The 22,716-nt window shown below is 38.3% G+C and overlaps 1 protein-coding gene across 4 annotated transcripts in view; it reads right to left on the bottom strand.

Annotated features, from left to right (window-relative positions):
- The window catches only part of ACACA (acetyl-CoA carboxylase alpha), a 413,948-nt gene that overhangs the window by 178,660 nt on the left and 212,572 nt on the right, over positions 1-22,716 (bottom strand). For all 4 annotated transcript variants that reach the window (XM_071210521.1, XM_023584057.3, XM_004476381.4 and 1 more), the window contains 6 exons: positions 16,707-16,916; positions 10,545-10,715; positions 9,094-9,255; positions 8,188-8,351; positions 2,460-2,610; positions 1,192-1,295 (listed from right to left, as the gene is read on the bottom strand). In XM_071210521.1, coding sequence (XP_071066622.1) covers positions 1,192-1,295; positions 2,460-2,610; positions 8,188-8,351; positions 9,094-9,255; positions 10,545-10,715; positions 16,707-16,916 — 962 coding nt within the window. The remainder of the gene's footprint in view (positions 1-1,191; positions 1,296-2,459; positions 2,611-8,187; positions 8,352-9,093; positions 9,256-10,544; positions 10,716-16,706; positions 16,917-22,716) is intronic.

Genomic DNA, 22,716 nt, shown 5'->3' with positions numbered 1-22,716 from the left:
AAAGAAAAACACACAGCAAATAGAGAGAACAGACAACTGGGGAGAGGAAAGGGGAGAGAAATAAATAAATAAATCTTTAAAATATTTATTTATTTTTTAAAAGATTTAAACTAACTACTGGGCGAAGTCCGCTTCCCTCTGTTCAAAATTTAAAATGTTGTTTCTTTTCTTCCTTTCAAACACCTTACAAGGGAGCTAATGACAACAAAGGAAATAAATTGCCTGTGATTAAGGTACTTTAAAATGATTAGCCTCTTGGAATATTCCTCCAGAGACTCCGAGACAGAGCTTAGAGTCTCTAGAACCAATGTTACAAATTAGTTTAGTACCATATATATTTGACTTTACTTGAAAGACTCATGAGGTCATTTTTTTTTTAAGATTTATTTTTTATTTATTTCTCTCCCCTTCTCCACCTCCCAACCCCCCAGTTGTCTGCTGTGTCCATTTGCTGTGTGTTCTTCTGTGTCCACTTGTGTCAACAGCACCCAGAATCTGTGTCTCATTTTTGTTGTGTCATCTTGCTACGTCAGCTCTCTGTGTGTGTGGCACCATTCCCGAGCAAGCTGAGCTTTTTTCATGCTGGGTGGTTCTCCTTACAGGGCGCATTCCTTGTGCGTGGGGCTCCCCTACGTGGGGGACACCCCTGCGTGGCAGGGCACTCCTTGTGCACATCAGCACTGCGTGTGGGCCAGCTCACCACATGGGTCAGGAGGCCCTGGGTTTAAACCTTGGACCTCCTGTGTGGTAGGTGGATGCCCTACCCGTTGGGCCAAATTCACTTCCCCTCATGAGGTCATCTTGATATCAGTCCCAATTATTAATTCCTGAATGGTGTTGCAGATTGTACTATATGAAGTATCTAGGGAGAAACACCAGATTTTCATCACCAGGGTTTGTACAAATTTGATGCTTATACAGGATAGCATGTTTAGCTGGATTCCAGTTTTAAGAAAAAGCAACCTGTTCTAACTGTGGTATAAACTAGTATTTAGAATCTGCAGTTAGAGTCCCCAAATAATTTGCGATACACTCCTACATTCCCTCTCACTCCTCTCCCCACAGTCAGTGATTAACATATAGTACTCACAAGCTGCCAGGAACAGAATGAAGAATAAATGGGTCTTTCAGTTTCAGTCCTACATCAGAACTGTTGGTTAGCATGTGCAGGCTACTAGAAACAAAGCCTACCTTTCCAATGAGTGAAGGAAGTTAGAGATGCTATTCCGCAGGCTCACATCTGCTACATGCAGAGCCCCACATACAACTCCCAACATGGTGTCAGGTCGCTCTGCCTGAAAAGAAAGAGGGCAGATTAAAAAAAAAAAACAAGGCATGATTCTTTGGTACCATGTCCCCTTATTCAAATCAGGATCAAATTTGCTATGAAAAATCATTGAAAATCTCCCTTCTTATTGATTTTTGAGGATAATAATGAACACATTTACTTTTAGAATTTGAATAGAGATGAATAAAAGGAAGATGGGGGGAGAGGACACCTTTTCCTTCACTCTCCCTAAGATCTCCACTAAGACAATCCAAAAGCAGCTTAAAAACAGGCTTTTAAAATTTAAAAAGTACCAAGATTTGGGTTACAGATAATCTCAAAGAAAATGCTGTATACCTAAATTTTGGAACTTCAGAAAATTTATATGAATCTAATGATTTTATTTAAAATCTTAGGTCATTTAGAACAGATGCGCAATTAAGGAATAAGAGGTAACCCTGTTGATTTAAATGAAGACTCTCTCATCACCACTGTAAAAGTTGGTAACTTTAACCAGATTTAACATCAAACGAGAAAAGAGGAAGTATTTCAATCACTGTATGCCTCTCTTCAAATATTCCCCAGAAAATAAAACTACAGCATAGAAAATGACTGTCAAATATAAGCAAGGAACTCTTACAGTGCTAAAATTAGTGACTCCTAGATTTTTCCAGGTGGATCAAGAACCATTTAAATTAGAATCAAATAAATTTTATGTAGTAACATGAACTGATCATAACAAAAGCCTATAAAGATTTATCATTATTTATTTATTTCCCCTTAGCTCCCTCCTCCCACCCCAGTTGTCTGCTCTGTGTCCATTCTCTGTGTGTTCTTCTGTGACTGCTTCTATCCTATCAGCGGCACCGGGAATCTGTGTTTCTTTTTGTTGTGTCTTCTGGTTGTGTCAGCTCCCCGTGTGTGCAGCACCATTCTCGGGCAGGCTGCACTTTCTTTTGCGCTGGGCAGCTCTCTTTACAGGTCTCACTCCTTGAGCGTGGGGCTCCCCTTCTGCACACATCAGCACTGAGCATGGGCCAGCTCAACACGGGTCAAGGAGGCCTGGGGTTTGAACCGCGGACCTCCCGTGTGGAAGGCGGATGCCCTATCCATTGGAGCAGGTCCACTTCCCAACAAAAGCCTATAAAAACCCAATTCAAGAGGCTTTTTATGCAAGTGGAGAAATACACACCTGCACTTTCTCTGCTATCAGCCTATCCAGCCAGCCAGTGTCAATTCTATTTAACTGAAAGCTTTCAGTCTCCAACAATTTGATCAGGTATTCAACTGTAGTACGAAAGTCACCCCGAATAGATAGCTCCTTCAACGCCACCACCATGTTTCTGGGAAAAGAAAAGAAGCAGCTCTGTTTCAGCAACAAATGTTTTGGTGTTTTTCAATCACTGAACAAAATTGTTCCACTCCTTTGGAGTCTCAGGAAGGAGGGGAGAGAGGTATCCAAAAACAAATGAAGGCACATATCTATGTATGCTCATTCACGTGTGTTCCGGATAGGAAGAATTGGCAAGAAGTCAGTAAACTTATGAATGTGACTGATATTACCATAAGTTCATTGGTAAATACATTCATTTTATTATATAAAGAGCACAGAACAAACTATGTACAACACTTTCAGCTATATAAAAACCATCCTCAACTTTCACTTACTGGGTTTTCATCATTTATTTCTGGCTAACTAGAATTAGGCATACTTCTCATCTTTACATCTTATTTATTTCATTGAAATATTATTTACATGGAATAAAAGAAATGTTAATACCTTAACTTAAAGGTTTCTATACAGTGATGTAACTGCCTGTGTAGTACAGTCAGGTATCAACTTGACCCTGCACATGAGAGTGTTATTTAAACTGTATTTTAGACATCTGTTTAATGATTGGCTCAATACTTTTATTACAATTAAGTGTAAAAATCTAATTTTAAAAGAATTTCAAGTATTATGAGGTTGTTCTTTATTTTTCTGCTCAGCGTCTACCTTGTACAGGGAAGGAACTTAATTCAACAAATACTTTTTATGCATCTCATATACTCAAGACACAAACTAAGCACATAATGAAAAAGAGAATATAGAAGCAATAATCACTTTAAAAATATAAGGCAGAATATTAAAAATGCCATTAGAGAGATATAAACAAAGTACTAGAGAGGTTCTGAGAAGGAAAAGAATCTACTTATGTATGGTTTCATGAAGAATGTGAAATCAAACATGGGCTAAAAGTATAGACGGGAATTTACCTGTGACAGAAATAGTATTCTAGGTGGTCCAGGCATTCCCTTGGTCTAGAACATTATTCTGTTTCCCACTGCCATCATTCTCTCTGTATATTCCCTTCGCCTGGCTTATTCCTATACACTCTTCAGGTATACATCTAGATATCAATTGCTTCTGGTAAGGCTTCTCTGACCCCTTCTCGACTGATTTAGCAGCCTCTTCTATATATGCTTATAACACCCTTCACTGTCATGACACTTATTACACTGTGTTTTAATTGCTTTTATAACTGTCTCTCTTTCTTTAGACTGTAAAGTTCTATGAAGGCAGAGACCCCTACTTTGGTCATCACTGCATCTCCAGAACCAGCAAGCACATAGTATATTCTCAGTAAATATCTGTTGAAATGAATGAATGGACAGAAGAAGTAGCAGGAACAGAGAAAAAGAGGGAAGAAAATATGGGCTGTATTCAAGGTATGAGTAGGGGGATTACTGGGAAATCCATTCATTCAACAAACATTTACTGAATGCTCACAATATTCAGGGTTTACAACAGTAACAAGATAAATACAATTCATCCTCATGCTATTTAGATTATGATCTATGGGAAGTAAAACTGGAAATATGGGTTGGGACTATTCTGGAGAACAAGAGTCCAAATGCCAAGCTGAAGAATATACTCTTAATATATTAATAAAGAATAGCTGAATAATGTGAGTTGAATAATGAACCCTTGGGCATGGTATCAAGAAGCAAGCTTATATCATTGAGACCATATTTTTGATGTGTTCAGAGTTAATCTAATTAGGTTTATACTGTAGAGAATAGTAGAGAGCAGGTCAAGAAGTAAGGAGCATGGCTTCTGGACTGCGTCATAGGGCATATCTCAGAAAATATACAGTGATCTGTGAATTCAGGACTATAAACCTAAGTGTCAATAGAGGCCAGTCTGGGAACATGAATGAGTAGGCAAACTGGACAGGGGCTGTAGGGAACAAGAGAGTTAATGTTCTATCTATACAGCTACACAAAGGTACAGATGAATTTTGCCAAACGGAATATGAAACTAATTTGTCATTATTATTTCATTCTTTAAGAGAAGGCAAAAATCTAGATTTTTATTGTAATCTCCCAATTTTTAGGTATCAGCAAACTTCCTTTTTCAGTTAAGACAGAATCTGAACTGGAAAAGACAGAACAGAAAGAGAAGAGAACAGGAAAAAAATGGAACAGCGTCTCAGGGAATTGAATGCTACTGTGAAATGCACAAACATTCACATTATTGGTGTCCCAGAAAGAGAAGAGAATGGAAAAGGGGCAGAAAGAATATCTGAGGAAATAATGACCGAAAACTTCCCAACCCTTATGAAGGACATAAATATCAATATCCAAGAAGGACAACACACCACAAAGAATAAATCCAAACAGACTACCCCAAGACACCTACTATTCAGAATGACAGATATCAGAGATAAAGAGAGGATTCTGAAAGAGAAAAGAAAAGCATCACATACAAGGGAACTCGATAAGTGCAGACCACTCATCAGAAACCATGTGAGGAGAGAAGAAAGTAGTATGAGTATTTAAGGTACTAAAAGAGAAAAAGTGCCTACCAAGAATTCTGTATCCAGCAAAGCTATTCTTAAAAAATGAGAGTGAGTTCTAAGTCTTCACAGAGAAACTAAAACTGATAGGATATGCTACCAAAAGACCATATTTGCAAGAGATACTAAAGGAGGTGCTGCAGCCTGAAAGGAAAAAAAAAAAAACAAGGGTGAGAGATTTAGAGAAAGGTTTAGAAATAAAGATTATTAGGAAGGGTAAGCTAAAGAATAAGAACACAGACAACAGAATGACATGACAACAGAAAGCTAAAGGACAAAATGGATGAAGTAAGTAATGTCATTACAGTAATAACAATGAATGTTAATGAACTATCCAATCAAAAGACATAGACTGATAGAATCGATAAAAAAATATGAGCCATCTATATGTTACCCACAAGAGACCCCCTTGAGATGTAAGGACACAACCCAGGTTAAAAGTGAAAAGTTGGAAAAAGATACTCCATGCAAATAGTAACCAAAAAAAGAGCTGGAGTAGATCAGATAAATATAAAATAACAACATTATAGTATATGAACAAAAATTACTCCGTGTAACTGACAAACCATTCCTGTGATCAGTATTCTATAGTTTTTTTCATTCAAAATAAACACTTGTTTTTAATTGAGGACAGCTGGAGAAGAGATATATTTTTGGATACTTCATTTTTCTTTAACCCTTAGTCATACCCTTAAAATTAAAATAATCTGGATCAACAGTGATTTAGCATGACTACTGTTGAACATGATTTTGAGTTTTTCTGCCTCATAAAACTATGAACTGAAAAACTATAATCTGCTGTAATTCATCCAAGAAGATGTGAAGAATTCCCAAATAGGAATTTGATTATCTACAAAGAATTATGGCTTAAATGGAAATTAAGTAAATAAGCCAATAATTTATTTCATTCTTAGAGAATATTATGTTTAATAGTTAGAGCTGTAATATAAAAATCAGAATTGTTATAATAAGTTACTATTGTATTTGAATTATTACTTACATTTATAAATGTTTGTTGCTATGCTATTTTTTATAATTAATTACATTAAATCTAACCTGGCCTTGCACTCTGATTTAAAATTTGCAATTTCTTTCAATCTATTTTTCCATTTGTTTTATAATTTTACAATACAAGGACTTTTTAACAGCTAAAGAAAAAAGCCATTGATTATACACTCTGGATAGATCACATAGTATATGAATATATCTCAATAAAACTGCTTAATAAGCAAATAAATAGTTGTGCAAGAACAGCCAAAAATAGCAGCTATGTATGGCAGGGGAAACAGATTTAGAGGTGAAGAATTTTCTTGTTGGTCTGGTTTTTTATTATTATTATTGAAATAATGAAAATGCTATAATAATAATTGAAATGATGAACAAACAACTATGTGGTTATAGCAAATACTATTGATTGTACACTTTGGATAAATTGTATGCTTTATTAATATTTATCAATAAAATTGATTTATTTAAAAACAAACACACACACATCTGTCGGCTGAAACTGGCTTGAAATCTATCAATTTGCAAACTCTAACATAAATCTTCCTCACTCTTTGGCAAAGCAATATATGGCAGTAAAAGAAAAAAAAAAGGCAGTTTTCTACCAGATGGTTTTTCTGTACCATGTCTTTAACTTTGAAAAACTCCTCTTAGTTTTGAATAAATGGAAAGAATTGTAGAGGACAAAGAGAGAGACTGAGACTTCTCTACTTTTGAAAACATTATTAGTAACCAATATTATTAATAAATGCTTTTTGATTACTGACTCTTTGGTACAGTTCAAAGGTCAAGGGAATGGTTTAAATTCTTAGTACAAGCAAATAATCAATTAAAAATGGCAAGTATCCAATTTGTATATATATTATAAAGTATCTGAACTCCATATTACTTCCTAAAGCCCTACTTATTAGGCAAGCAAGATTGCTATTAATAATTATTGCTTATCAAGAGAATATTAATAACCATTAAATAACAGTTATATTGTATAAGCTGTTTGTTTAGTTTCTAGCACACTGAAGTGTCTTAGTTAAGCAACCTGGACAGGTCCCTTATGCTCATTGTATCAGTTTGAGATTATTTATGATTTCCAAAAAGAGATTAGGTTTGTAAACTGGTCTGTTTCTCTGGATGTGATACCCTTTGACTGTGTTAGATTCAGCTGAAGTGTCTTTGATAAAATTACGTTAAGATTAGTGCTTTGATTTGACCATGTCAGTTAGGGTGTAACTCATGTTAAGTCCCCGCCCCCTTAGAATGCTGATATAAACAGACACTCACTCAAAATGACACACGAGAAAAGAGAGAGAGCTCCATAGACACAGAAGAGGAGAGAACTTCGATCCTGTGACCCTGGGGAGAGATGAGCCATTTGTCTGATAGTCTGCAGCTGAAGAGAAAAGAGTACCTGAGCAGCACCTAAGGCTCAAGAGACCAGGCAGAGACTGACCACCATCTTGCTCCAAAATGTGGCGAATGACTTGGGTGAGAAAGTACATCTTATGGTACTTGAGATGGACTCTTTAGGGCCTTGTAACTGTAAGACCTACCTGAAGTAAACACCCTTTATAACAGTCAAAAGATTTCTGGTACTTTGCATAAGCACCACTTTGGCTGACTAATACACTCATAAAACAAGCAACACAATTTTATTTTAAATGACTATAGAAAGTTTATAGCTATATATTTATTTTGATGACAAAAGACATCTTATCTATGACGTATTTGATGTCAAACCTTTGTTGAGAATCTGTCTCTCTTCAACCCCACAATTGCAAAACTGTTTCTATGGGAGAGTATGACACCCTTAAAGTAATCAATTTTATAGTTTCATCAAAATATTTGAATGCAAAAATATTTGAAAAGGCTCAGAACAACAGGGAAAGAAGTATCTGCAAAACTGCATAATTGACACATAACATGAATGCAAGTATGATCTAAGATACATCTTCAAAAAGGTTGTCTACACTGGTACTTCTGTAGCAAATAAGTGATACACAATCCTGGCCTGGTTATACCTCCCTGAAAGATTACTATGAATTCATTTTGTAAAATGCAATTAAATGCTATTATACTCACGAGATTGCTTCCTCTCTGTTTTCTCCCCAAGAAAAGCAGTGACCAAACTGAGAATCAGCAAATTCATGAAGTCCTCCTGCAGCAGCAACACTGAAATAACCCCAAACGTTTTTATTGCTGCGAAAATTCAATTCCTGAACAGTTCCTGAGCTGGGCTTAAAACCCTGTTGGAGAATGGTATCAGAGAACATATTACATGTGCAAGGAAGAAAACACTTCTACAGTCAAGGTTTAGGCTTTATGCTAACGATACACAGAAATGATATACAAAAATCATAAAGACTTTAAGAGTTAAGGTTCTGTGCTGCAGGCCCATTGAGGACTCCAGACTCATAAAGTGAGATTAATGGAACAGTGACCACTTATTTATCTTTTCTAATTGAAACCTCTATAAACTTCCCTCCCCAGAGGAAGTCCCAAGATATTTCAAAAGTATGCAACTCAAATACTATCTTAATATTACAGTTCACAAGGGGGAAAAAAGAATGTGAACCGGGAAACGGACTTTGGCCCAGTGGTTAGGGCGTCCGTCTACCATATGGGAGGTCCGCGGTTCAAACCCCGGGCCTCCTTGACCCGTGTGGAGCTGGCCATGCGCAGTGCTGATGCGCGCAAGGAGTGCCGTGCCACGCAAGGGTGTCCCCCGCGTGGGGGAGCCCCACGCGCAAGGAGTGCGCCCGTGAGGAAAGCCGCCCAGCGTGAAAAGAAAGAGCAGCCTGCCCAGGAATGGCGCCGCCCACACTTCCCGTGCCGCTGACGACAACAGAAGCGGACAAAGAAACAAGACGCAGCAAATAGACACCAAGAACAGACAACCAGGGGAGGGGGGGAATTAAATAAATAAATAAATCTTTAAAAAAAAAAAAAAAAAAAAAAAGAATGTGAACCTTTTAAGAGATGGGTTACCTCATCTGGATTTTCACTAGTGATTCGAGCAGCAATAACATGGCCCCTTGGGCAAGGAACATGAGCAGAATTTTCAAAATCAATGGGAGTATCACCCCAGGGAGATACGCCATACATCATACGGATATCCTTGATTCTATATAGAGGGATTCCCATTGCAATCTGAAAGGTAATAATAAAAACATGTCACTCATTTTCCACACTTTCCTTAAAAGATAGAGGCTATCATATTATCTATAAGAACTTTCATTTTAGTAGCTACCACCTAAAACATTCTATTTTATAGCTGGTATTTCACAATCATCAAACAAGTAACTCAAGTTATTTAAAACAGAATATGCTTCTACAGGTATTTCCCACTCCTTAAAAAGTCCCTAATAATTCCTAATGCAATAGACATGAGTTCCCTTCAATTGTCATACCTCCATTAAAGGATTAGAATGAAAATATCTAATGGAAGAGTCAGTGTCAGTGAATATTCAAGAAGTTCATACAACTAAGAAATCCTAACTACATTTTAGCTATCTCTTCTGTGCCACAAACTACTGGAGGAAGTAATTCTATTCTTCAGTCCTTAATGGGAATATAGAAGGGGTTCACAAAATGGGACAAGAATATGTTACATACAAATAATATCAAACCTCATCATTAGTTATTATTGCTTCCCATAACATTTGTTTCCAGGGTTGAGATGAGGCAAAACTATTGACAACAAGCACTTTACACACTATAAAAATAAATGTGCCCACTGAATGGACTGGGGGAGAGTGTAAACTACAACATAAATTATAATCCATGCAGTGTAGCAATGCTCCAAAATGCACTCATCAAATGCAATGAAAGTACCACACTAATGAAAGAAGTTGTTGATGTACGAGGAGTAGGGGGTATAGGGAGTGGGTATATGAGAACCTCCTATATTTTTTATTGTAACATTTTGTGTTATTTATGTATCTTTAAGAAAAAGATAATTTTAAAAATTCTACTATTAAAAATAAATAAATGTGTGCTACCATAGGCTTGCCAGGAAAAACCTTGGTCACCATTCTGATATGGAATAATTGTTCTAATATAGAACACTGGTAAAAAGTAGTGGGGGGTAGAGGGAAAAGGAAAAATGAGTACAGGGGCAATACCAAATGATATGCTTCATTCAGTTGTTTAACTATAACTGAATAAAGCATATTATTTTAAAAGTTTCTTTCTAAAATATGACAGTTTATATCTGATTTGTCTAGCTAAAAAATAGTAATTTCCTATGTTTGCATCATATCAAGAAAATCAACCCACTCATACATAATCTACACAGTGCAAGAAAAATGAGCATTAGGTGAGACTTGGAGAGAAGGAGCTTTTTTCTTATCAGACACTGGTTAAACCAGTTTTTTAGGCATCTCTGACATTCCAAACTTCTCTAGGTTCCTCCTTGAGTCCAGATCATGGTGACTCACCTGGAGTTGTGCTGCAGGGAGGTTGACATCAGCCACCATCTCTGTACAAGGGTGCTCCACCTGCAGCCGAGGGTTCAGTTCTAGGAAGTAGAAGCTGCCATCCTGGCTGTAGAGGTATTCCACAGTCCCAGCACTCACATAACCAACCATTTTGGCAAGTTTCACCGCACACTCAAAGATTAAAGATAAGCAAACATAAGTATCTCACCTGTGTAGCTGCTGGATCACTACTTATCTAGAGCCTCTTCCTGACTCAAGAGCCATCAAAGGCTTTGTGACATGTTAGAGCAAATTTCACCTCTCTGATTATAATATGAGATCCCTGAACAAACTCAACAAGAAGCTGGGAGAAAACAGAGCTTTTCATTTTCAATCCCAAGCAACCTATGGCAGTTTGATATTATTTATGAATTCCAAAGAGATATTGATTATGTTTGTAAACTGGTCTGTTCCTCTAGACATGATACTCTTTGATTGATTTAGATCCAAAGGCTTTACTTTACTTGATTAAATCAAGATTAGGGCTTTGATTCAACGTCATCAGGGCTTGCAGGATTGAGTCCTTACCCTCTTGGTGGGCTATATAAATGGACACTCACTCAAGGAGAACATAGCAGAAGAACACAGAGGAACAGAGAGAGCTCCATAGACATGGAAGAGGAGAGAACTTGTTGGCTTTGATCCTGCGGCACCAGGAAGTGAGATGAGTAATTCACCTGAGAGTTTACAGCTAACTTTGTGAAGAGAACAGAGTAGCTGAATCCAGAAAGAAACGAGCCCTCCAGCCTACAGTTGAGATCAGAAGTGGGCCCACAGAGCCTTATAAGGAAAGAGGAAGGCTGAACCCTTACAGATATCGGCAGCCATCTTGTTTCAACACATGGCAACAGACATTTAGTAAGAAAGTACCTCTTATGGTGCCTTGAGTTGGACTCTTTAGGGCCTTGTAACTGTAAGTTTCTACTCCAAATAAATACCCTTGACAGAAGCCAAACAATTTCTCGCACTTTGCATCAGCACTCCTTTGGCTGACTAATGCACAACCTCACCCAATCAGGCATAAGTACATACATAGAGACACACGTGGCAGACTCTTGATTGTCCTTTAGTTTCTAGTATTTCCAGCATTCTCTCCTTCTTCCTAGAAACTGCTGCCAAGTTAGAGACTAGATTTTCCAAGCTTTTTGTAGTTAATGACCAAGTTTTGATCAATGTGATGTCAGCAGTAGTAAATGCTGAATCATGTTTTGAAAAGGACACTGCTTTCCTATAGGCCAGATATAGTCCTGATAGTGCAAGCCAATTTCAACTATGCAAGAACATGCTAAAAATGGCAAACAAGATAGAAAGAACTTGAATGTTGAGATGGCCTCACGGAACACAACAATCACAATAGCCCTAGAGAGTTCATCTCAGATTATTAAGGGGAAAATAAACTCCTATCTTGAGTCAGTGTGTTTTTTTTTTTATCTCTTTGTTACAGCAACTTAATCTGTTCCCTAATCAGTGCAAAAACTATTAACTACAGGTAGAATGCTGCTATTTAAAATTTTTTTAAAATGAGGTGTTAGCTTGGTAATAGGAAGTGGGTGACAAGGAAACAAGATATTGCAGGATGGACATCAGGTGGCCTCTTTATTATAGCATAACAAAACATTTGATAAGCTGTTTCCTACAATAACTTGGAAGGCTGAATACATGACAATTAAGTTCTAAGAAAAATGGTTAGAAAAACAAAGAACATTGAAAAAGCCAAAAAAGATTAGATTCTCGCCTTGAAGCCACCCAGTGTCAAAGATCAGATTAAGGGTAATGTTTTAGTTTTAGCTGGCTTCAAGGTAGTCACCATTAAATTTAGGAGAGAGAGAAGGACTAGACATAGAAACCAATAAATAAAAGAGGAAGTTTCCATAACCAGAAAAAATATTTGTGTGTGGTTACTCTACCTTGAAGATGACTAGAAACAACCAGAAGGTTACAAAGTTTTTGAAGAAACTGTATTACTAAAGAAATCACAAGTCTGGTCCTCCAAAACAGTGACTGATGATTTGAGTTCATCTTTGCGCAATAAACCCTAAACCAGCAGGAAGTGGGCTGTGAAAGCTCTTCCAAAGAAGATACTGTCCAAAGCCCAATTCATAGAGAAAACTGAACAAATTGAAGCAGGTTAGTAAGACAGGGAATCAATAGATGGATCTGGAACCTGGCAAGAAGTCCACATGGACATTAATAACCCCAAGATGGCTGCTGGAAGATCCTTCCCAAGATTCTGCCACTCAGAAGAAGACTTCCTCCAGAAGCCAGGAGAAGCTCCAGATACTCCCCAAGGACTTTATCATTGGGCCCTCATGGGAGATTGATGGGACAAATAAACAATCAAAAAGGTAAACAGCTGGAACTCCTCCCTTGCCATTAGCAAAGGGGTGGGATAATCAACAAATCAAAAAGGCAGGCACAGGGCCTGAACTCTCTCTCTCTCTAGTGTGCTCTCTCACCTGTGGACCCTGTCCTGCCCTCTGCTCAATGCTCAATGCTCTTGTCTTTTTTCCTCTGTCATGTGGCCATGCAAGTAAAACTTGGGCATTTATAACCTATAATGGGGAAATGTAGTCTGTAAATCAGACCTCTTGATCACTTTCCAGCCCCTTCCTTTCTACCTGGGACCCCTGATCTGTTATTTTTCTCCCATTTCTGGCCCCTCTCTACCTGAATAAATTACTGGCCTAACTCACCAGACATGCTCTTGAAATTCATTCCTGCAGCATAGTCAAGAACCTAAACGCAATCCAGTAACACAAGGAAGAACTTCCAAAAGAGCAAAGCTAGTAGGTGCCTTGTAGGACAATGGACAAAAAAATTTACTTTCAAAGAGCAGGGGCAGCCAGAAGGGCTAATTGAAGTTTACTCCACTATATGGCAGGGAATCATCACAATTCCTACCCAGAAGGATTTGATAATTGCTAGGGACCCAATAACTGCTTTGCATTTTTCAATTCTTTTTTCAAATGGGACTTACCTTGTTCCTACTTCACCACTGCACGTTGAATATATTGGGAGGTGGGGGGGTAGATGAGGAAGATAACTTGTATCTTAAGTTATTAGCCCATGAAAAGCCACAAGCATATTTAATGAAGATAACTGTACATCATCCAGAGATGTTAGATTTTTTGCTGAACATCATAACTAGATGGGACTTCAGGCAGTCTTCCTTGGGAAATGCTAAGTATGTAGTAAGAGTGGGAAAAAGGGTGTGAAAGGATATTAGGTAGCCAGAGGAGCAGACTGACATAGTATGCTAAATGCCCTCCAGTAATTTTTCTCTATTTCATCTTTTTAGTAACTGAATCTCCTGAATTTTAGCTGAGCACACACAGACACCAAGCTAGGGACTATAATTCCTTCATCCTTTATAGCTGGGTGTGGTTGTGTGACTAAATTTTGCCCAATGGAATGTGGGCAAAAGTTTCATGTAGGATTTTGAGAATGTGTTTTTTTTTTTTTTTTTTATTTCTCTCCCCTCCCCCCCCCACCAGTTTTCTGCTCTCTGTGTCCATTCGCTCGCTGTCTGTTCTTCTGTGACTGCTTTTATCCTTATCAGCAGCACCGTGAATCTGTGTTTCTTTTTGTTGTATCATCTTGTTGCAGTCAGCTCTCAGTGTGTGCAGTGCCATTCTTAGGCAGGCTGCACTTTCTTTTGCGCTGGGCGGCTCTCCTTACAGGGCGCACTCCTTGCATGTGGGGCTCCCCTATGTGGGGGACACCCCTGCATGGAACAGCACTTCTTGCGCACATCAGCACTGCGCATGGGCCAGCTCCACATGGGTCAAGGAGGCCCAGGGTTTGAACCGAGGATCTCCTATGTGGTAGGCGGATGCCCTATCTATTGGGCCAAGTCTGCTTACCAAGAATGTGTTTTTATACACTTGCTCTCCATGTCCTCTCTTTCCCTTTTCCCACAGGCTACATAATCATGTGAATTAGCTTTAATCATGAACATAACGGCACTACCGTATGGCAGGAGTTAGCAAACTTTTTCTATAAAGAGTCTTATAGTTATTATTTTCAGCTTTGTGGGTCATACAGTGTCTGTTGCAACTACTCAAGGATGCCATTGCAGCACTAAAATAGCCATATATAATAAAATAAAAGCAAAGCTGTGGTGTTTTGTTTTTTTTTTAAGATTCCCTCCTCCCCCCACCCCCACCTTGCTGTTTTTGCTGTTTGTGTCCATTTGTGGTGTGATTTTTTGTATCTTTTTGTCTTCTCATCTTTCTCCTCTAGGATGCAGAGGGATTCCATCCTGGGGATCTCTGATGTGGAGAGCATTTCCCTGTCAATTGTGCTACCTTAGTTCCAGGTCTCTGCTGCGCTTCACTTTGACTCTCTCCTTTGTCTCTTTTGTTGCATCATCATCTTGCTGCGTTACTCACTTGCACAAGTACTGACTCACGACATGGGCGCTAGTTCACCACGCAGGCACTCGCGTGGGCACTCAGCTCACTGCGCAGGTACTGGCTCACTGTGCAGGCACGCTTTCTCTTCTTCTTTTTTACCAGGAAGCTCCATGGATCAAACCTGGGTCCTCCCATTTGGTAGGTGGAGGCCTTATCACTTGAGCCACATCTGCTTCCCAAGGCTGTGTACTGATAAAATTTTATTTATGTAAACAGGCAGCAGGTTAATTTGGCTCATGAAATGTAGTTTGCCTACCTGTCCACAGGGACAACAGAGCAGTAATTCTGGATCTCTGGCTCAGAGTAATGCCACTGTACTAGCTTTGGATAGATCACCTCTGAACTATGAGAGAAACTTAAATCTTGTTTAAGCCACTGTATTTTGGAGGTCTCTATTACAGCAGTTTAAACTGCACACTAACATGTACATGAGTAGGAATTAAACTCCCAACAAATGGGATCATATATTTAGTTTGTTTGGAATTCAGGAGGAAGAGGTGGAAAATATATCTCCAGTAAGATGAAGACTGATCAAGATTCCAGGAAAGAACATGTAAAGACCCCTAAACTAGAACTGTTTCCAATTCACCTTTCAAGACCTCTGAGAGATTTTCTATATAAAATATATAATATGTGAGTTTTAAAGATACTTTGAAGACATTTCAAGATAATGACTTGAATAAACTCAGCTGAAGACACAATTATAATCAATCTAGAAAATAGAACTACTTGCTTATCATTAACTTGTTAAAAAAAGATCAAACAAAAAATTCCCAAAACACTTCTCTTCTTTATCCCTACTGAAAATAGTATAGTACACTGTTTGTTTTTTAAGGTTTTACCATTTCTAGAGTTTGAAATTTTCATTGGTGTCTAGGAGGAGAAGAATAGAATTTTTTTCTTCCAGATAAAGGATATAATCATATTAATTAACTAGAATCCTGCTTGAGTCCCAGTATTCTCAGATTTATGTATTAACTGAACAAAAAGCAGTTCCATATAAGAAAATAGTAATTAGAGCTTCTTTTATATATACTCGTGGCAGTCTGGTATTGTTTACGAATTCCAAAAATAGATACTAGATTGTGTTTATAAACTAATCTGTTCTGCTGGGCAGATTAGATTATATTAAATTCAGAGGTTTCACTTTTACCTGATTAAATTATTATTAGGGCTTTGATTCAGCCACATCAGTAGGACATTGAGTCCCCGCCCCCTTGGGGGGGGGCGGGGGTAGTCTCACATAGAAAACAACATGGCAGAGAGTTTTAGTTTTAATGCTGAAGCCCCAGGAAGTAAATACACAGAGAAGAAGAATACAGAGGAAGAGAGAGAGCTCATTAGACATGGTAGAGGCCCCACAAAGAGCAATGAGCCAGAGAATCTACAGCTGACCTTGTGAAGAAAACTGGGCAGCTGAGCCCAGAAAGAAACAAGCCCCATGGAGAGAGACAAGCCTTAAAAAGGACTACAGCTAGATTGGTAGAAGCTGGGCCCATGGAGCCTTAAGAGGGAGAAGGAAGGTTGAACCCTTGCAGATGTCTGCAACCATCTTGCTCCAACACAAAGCAACAGACTTTGGGGAGGAAAGTAACTTATACTTTATAGTTTTGTGAATGTAAGCTTCTATCCCAAATAAATACCCTTTACAAAAGCCAAGAGATTCTGGTATTTTGCATCAGCACCCCTTTGGCTGACTAATACATACCTGTTCCATATGTTCAAATACTGCTGGAGTAGCAATAGTAGCAGGTGCTTCTTCAATAATCTTCTGATGCCTGCGCTGTACAGAGCAATCACGACCAAACAAAGAAATAGCATTGCCATACTGATCCGCTAAGATTTGCACTTCCAGATGACGAGATTGTTTGGCTAATCTCATCACAAATATAGGAGATCCAGGGACTTCAGCTTGAACCTATGATAGAAAAGAAAAGAAAACAAATTCAAAATTGGAAACCATTTTTGTTATCCTGATAAGTTGATTCAATTTAAACAGTCAATTGCCTAGACATGCCAGGGACCATAGTAATCAGTAGGGATACAAATTGAATAATTACAGTCATTGCTCTCTTCTATCTTTAACATATATATTCTTAGTTATATAACTAATATTAATTTAGAAATATGAAAACATGAACATCCAGTGTATTACTAAGGCAAACAACAAAATGTCTGAAAACACACAAACACAAATCCCACAATAGGACAATACTGCCATCAACCCCATACAATCAAATGTCCAACTCACTCCAGACTAGATGCTTTCCTAGTTCATAATACAGCATACACAGTGTTGTAGTTCTTTATACTTTTCAAAAAACTTTTACCTTTCTTTTGAAGGATATGGTCACTGGGTACAAAATTTGACACTGGTAATTATTTCCTTTCAGTACTTGAAAGATATCCTGATGTCTTCTGGCTTCCACTGTGCCTACTGAGATTTTGACAGGCAAAATTTGTATTGTTGCTCCTTTGAAAGTAATCTTTCCTCCAAATGCCTTAAGGTTTTCTCCTTCTCTTGCTCTTTTTGGGGCAGAGGACAGAGGGTGGGGAGGGCAGTTTATGCTGAAAAACTTAGTTGTTTTCTTTGTATCTATCCTGTTTAGAGATCATATAGTGCTTGTTGAATCTGTGCTTGGTGTCCTTTGTCAGTTTAGGCAAATTCTTAGCCATTATCTCTTCAAATACAGGTTCTGCTTCTTCATTTCTTCAAATATTTACTCTCCTCCAATCTATTTCTCTTCTCTGAGACTACAAGGACATGATGTTAGATCATTTCATTGTATCCCATATGTCTATTTTTTTTTTAAGATTTAAAAAATTTCTCTCCCCTTCCCTCCCCCCGATGTTTGGTTGTTTGCTCTCTGTGTCCAATAGCTGTGTGTTCTTCTGTGTCCACTTGCATTCTTGTTAGTGGCACCAGGAATCTGTGTCTCTTTTTGTTGCATCAAATTGCTGCATCAGCTCTCCGTGTGTGCGGTGTCACTCCCGGGCAGGCTGCTCTTTTTTCACGCGGGATGAATCTCCTTGCAGGGCACACTCCTTGCGCGTGGAACTCCCCTATGCGGGGGACACCCCTGTGGCACGGCACTCCTTGTGCACATCAGCACAGCGCGTGGGCCAGGTCACCACACAGGTTAGGAGGCCCTAGGTTTGAACCCTGGATCTCCCATGTGGTAGGCAGATGCTCTATCAGTTGAGCCAAATCCGCTTCCCTATCCCATATGTCTTTTATGTTCTGTTTTGTATGTAACAAGTCACCTCAAAATTCAGTGGCTTACTTAGGACATCAACCATTTTATTTGCTTGTGATGCTGATGTCATCTTTGACATTCTTGTGTTTTTGCCAGGGGACGCTCATATGCATACCATCACCTGATTGCTCAAGTGGGCTAAATGACTTAAGATGGTCTTACTCACATGTCTGGTTATTTGTGCTGACTGCTGGCTGGTAGGTCTAGAGAGCTTCAGCTGGGATAGCTCATCTCTGTTGTGTTTGGCCTTTCATCTTCCAGTAAGCTAGATCCAGGTCTCTTCAATATAGATTCCAAGAGAGTAAGAGAAGAAACTGCAAGGCCTTTTGAGGTCTAGGATCTGGAACTTACACAATGTCACCCTGGCCACATTCTAATGGACTAAGTAAACCACAAAGTCAACTAAAATTAAAGAGGTAGGGAAAGAGATTCTACCTCTTGAGAGGAATAGCAAAGTCACATTTCAAAGGGGTGTACATACAAGGATGGGAGGAGTTACTGTGGGCATTTCTGTAAACTATCTACTATGGTCTGCCCTCTGGCCACCATAACTCAAATACCTCTCACATGGAAAACACTCAACCCCTCCCCAAACCCCAATTCTCATCCAATCATGGCTTGACATCCATTTTCTCATGAGTCATGTTAGGAAATGAATGAGGGTCCTTAGGTACAGCTCTTCAGGTGTGGTTTCTCTCGATTCAAAGACCTGGGAACTAAAAAGATAAGTTACGTGCCTCTAACACTTCTAACAAATAATAGTGAGATAGGGAAAGGATAACTGCAAAATACATTTCTATTCAAAGAGAAGATAGATGACAGGTACATAAAAATCATTGGTCCATACCAATTCTGAAATCCAGATGGGTTTACATTGCCAAGTTCCCTTACTCCCAGGGCAAGGGATATTTTTCATTTGGGTCTGGTTCCCTCATCTATGGCTCTCCTCTGCTCTTAATTCTATCCCTTTTGCCTTCTGCCATCCTATAAGAAGTATCTCTTTATATAATATTATCTATCTTTATAGTTGAATAGTTTCCTCAGCCCGCTTCCTGACAATAAAAAGTTGAAGTCCCAGAGGCTTTCATTTTGAACTTTGTCCATTTTAGTCCAAACCGGTGGTGCATTAATTTATACAAGTCTCTTTAAAACTGTGGCTTTACTATTTTGGGGGAATTATCTCTTGCCCCAAAAGTTATATCCATAGTTCTTTTCCAGGAAGACCTCTCTATACTTTTGGCATATTAGACTGCTGTGGGACAAAGTCCTTAGGATTCTTAGAAACCCTTTTGTCTAGCTGAGAGGGTCAATCTGGTACTGTCTTAAAATAGTTCCAAAGTAGAAATGGATCTTACTAGCACTCCAGTCTGGGTAATGTCTCTGAAGCCATTTCTTACTTTGAAAATCTTTTGGAATCTTTTGGAGACTGGGAGTAAGGAACAATTCTATTTTTAAACCCAGCAAGTCCTGAGCTCTTCATATTTCCTCTAAATTCTTCTTGCAAACTACACTACTTGTCTGTCTCATTTCTCTTTTGTAGTTTCCTAGCATACACAACCAGAAGTACTAAACATATACTTTTAACTTTTAAGGAGATTTAGGGATCTCCTTAGCTAGAGCCACAAGTTCATTAAATACATTTTCTATTTTCCAAGTTACCTCAGGCAATGCTTTCTGCCAATTGTTACATCATTACAGAACATAGGTTCTCTTTTTCTGGGAAAATGGTAATAGCCTCCTTGCCATTTTTCCAGAAGCCACCTTCCAGTCAGTCTCAAAGCCAATGCTCCATGATTTACTTTTGTGTTAAGACAGTATCCCATGTTTAGGTATCAATTTCTGTATAAGTTATGTAATGATGCCAAACAAACCACCAAAAATTTGGTGACTCAGGACATCAGCTATTTTATTTACCCATGATTCTGTGGAACAGCAATTTGATCTGGGTTCATATGGGTAGTTCTTCTGCTGGTCTTTCCTGGAGTCACTCATGTAGATGCAGTCATCTTTAGCTTGCCTGGGGTTAGTCTAATACGGCCTCACTTACATGCCCCATAGTTGGTGCTGACTGTCAGCTAGGCCTCAGTTGGGAGAAATTATCTCTGCAAGTGGTCTTTCTCCATAGGCTATAATTAGCTCTTCACATGGCATCGCAGAGCTCATTCCAAGAGAGTGAGAGCAGAAAATACAGTACCACTTGAGATCCAGGCTTCAGAAACTGTATATTTCTGCCATATTTTACTAGTCAAAACAAGTCTCAAGACCCACGAAATTCAAAAGATGAAAAAAGATATTTGACCTCTTGATGGGAAGAATACCAAAGTTATACTATAAAGGGACATGCATAGGAGATGGGGTGAGTTATTAGAGTCATCTATAAAAATAATTTCCCATATGTTTTCTTATATATTTTTTACCCTTTTGTCTCTTCCTGCTTCTGGGTTTTCTACAGGCCTATCTTTCAGTCACTAATTTTCTCTTCGATCATATCTAATATGCTATAAACTCCCCTATTCAGTTCTTAATTTTAGTTGTTGCATTTTTCAGTTTTGGAATTTCCATTTGGTTCTTCTTTGTGGCTTCCAGTTCTTGCCAAAATTCTCAATCTTCTCTTTTATTTCCTCGAATATATTAAACATAGTTACATCAAAGTCCTTGACTGATAGTTCCATTATCTAGATCATCTGTGGGTTTATTTTTACTGTCCTTTGTTTTTCTTTGTTGTCAGTCACATAATTTTATATGCATGCTTGCTTTTAATTGGATGTTTGATAGTGGATATGGAAAATGAATAGAAAAAAAACTGAGGTTCCAGATGATGCCTTTTTCTGGAGAGGATTTGCACTGATTCTTACATGGGTAATTAGGATGACAGGAACACTAGCAATCCTAGAGCACATTGCTTCAATCAGGGGTTGACTATTTTGAAGCTGAGCTTTAGTACCTGTGAGGGCTAGTCTATTTCCAAGTCACCCTTACTCTTGAGGCATAATCTTTCAGTATCTTAATGTAAAATGTAGGAGATTTCCTAGGCTTTCTCTCCTCAGCAGGCCCTGAAGTCTAATTTTGGCCCCCTAGTTTTAGCTTTGTGAACCTGTTGAAACTTCTTCAGTTTTTCAGCTACATCTTCCCAAATTGGACGATACTACTAGGGAAAAGAGGGATTCAAATGCCTGGAGAATATCCTAGCCCCATAATTCTTCACTGCCTTGAAAGATCTCTAATGTCTTAAAACAGACTGTTTTTTAAATTTCATCCAACTTTTCTTATGGTTCTCAACGGGAGGATTAGATTGAGTTCTTTACCATTATTTGAACTTTAAGGCCTTTTACAGAAAACATCTTAGTGTTTTATAGACTCTTCAACCATTTGATTCCATATTAATAGTAGTTTTGAAATGTATAAGGGAGTTAGCATTCTTTTTAAATTAATATGAAACATCTTTTGCTTCTAAAAGCAGAAGACCTTTTCTCAAGTCCACATGAGGCACTGATTTAGCTAGTATGAAATTAGGATTTTTATAGAGGGAAGTGTAAAGAAAAAGACTGAAATAATTTTCAACTTCTGACCTTCAAAATAGGATAATGCAATAGTCTACAGACAATACCTTTATCACTTATCTACTCTATCTAATCATGGAAGACTACCCAGTTCATAGTATTTCTCTTTAGCCCATGAAAATGAAGCAAGACATTTGCTGCTGAATGATTAAAAAAAAAAAAAAAGAGACAGTAAATAATTGTGCAAAGTAAAAGATGGTGCAAAGTAAAAGATGATGGGAAACTAAAAAGTGGGAGGATAGAAAAGTGAAAAGGCCAGAATTGTGTTCCAATTTTCTTTTTTCTGGGTGTTAGTAGAAGAGAAAGAAGTGAGTCAAGTATGTGAGGATAACACTGAGGGTAGGACAGAAGAGACTCCTGCCTCCCTTCTTCCACAGTCTAAAATGAAAAAAAGAGAGTCCTTATCTTGGCTGGCTCTTTAAGCAACCTTTAGTATGGCTGTATCAATTTGGTTGCAAAGAAGAATCAGGCAGAAAGATCCTAGGTTTGGCTTTCGTGGGGCACTCTCAATTCTAATATGACAAGGGCCTGCCATAAGGTTCCTGTGCCAATATGTGGTGAGAGTACAGACTCCTGGGCCAGCAGGGGAGATGGGACACATGGCTAAAACTCAGGGGCCTGTAACTAACAAGAGCTGAAATGAAGTAAAAATCAGAGTGCTTGGGCCTGACCAACCTAAAAGCAACTAGATAAGGAGTTAATCATACCACATATTTTATCTACAATCCCAGCAGAAAAGGGACACACACAAAAAAGGCATCAACTCTTCCTTGCCTTTATGAGGTCCCAAGAGCCATAAACAATATAGAAAAGAACTAAGAAACTGGACATTTTTATATGAGAGTAACTCTATGTTTAAACTACATAATTGAATAAAACTTTAAACTGAATTGGATCACTG

This window comes from Dasypus novemcinctus, chromosome 21 (genome assembly GCF_030445035.2).
Source record: "Dasypus novemcinctus isolate mDasNov1 chromosome 21, mDasNov1.1.hap2, whole genome shotgun sequence".
In the NCBI taxonomy this organism is placed as follows: domain Eukaryota; kingdom Metazoa; phylum Chordata; class Mammalia; order Cingulata; family Dasypodidae; genus Dasypus; species Dasypus novemcinctus.
Note: the sequence above shows the minus strand (reverse complement) of the source record. Positions and strands in the feature narration are given on the sequence as shown.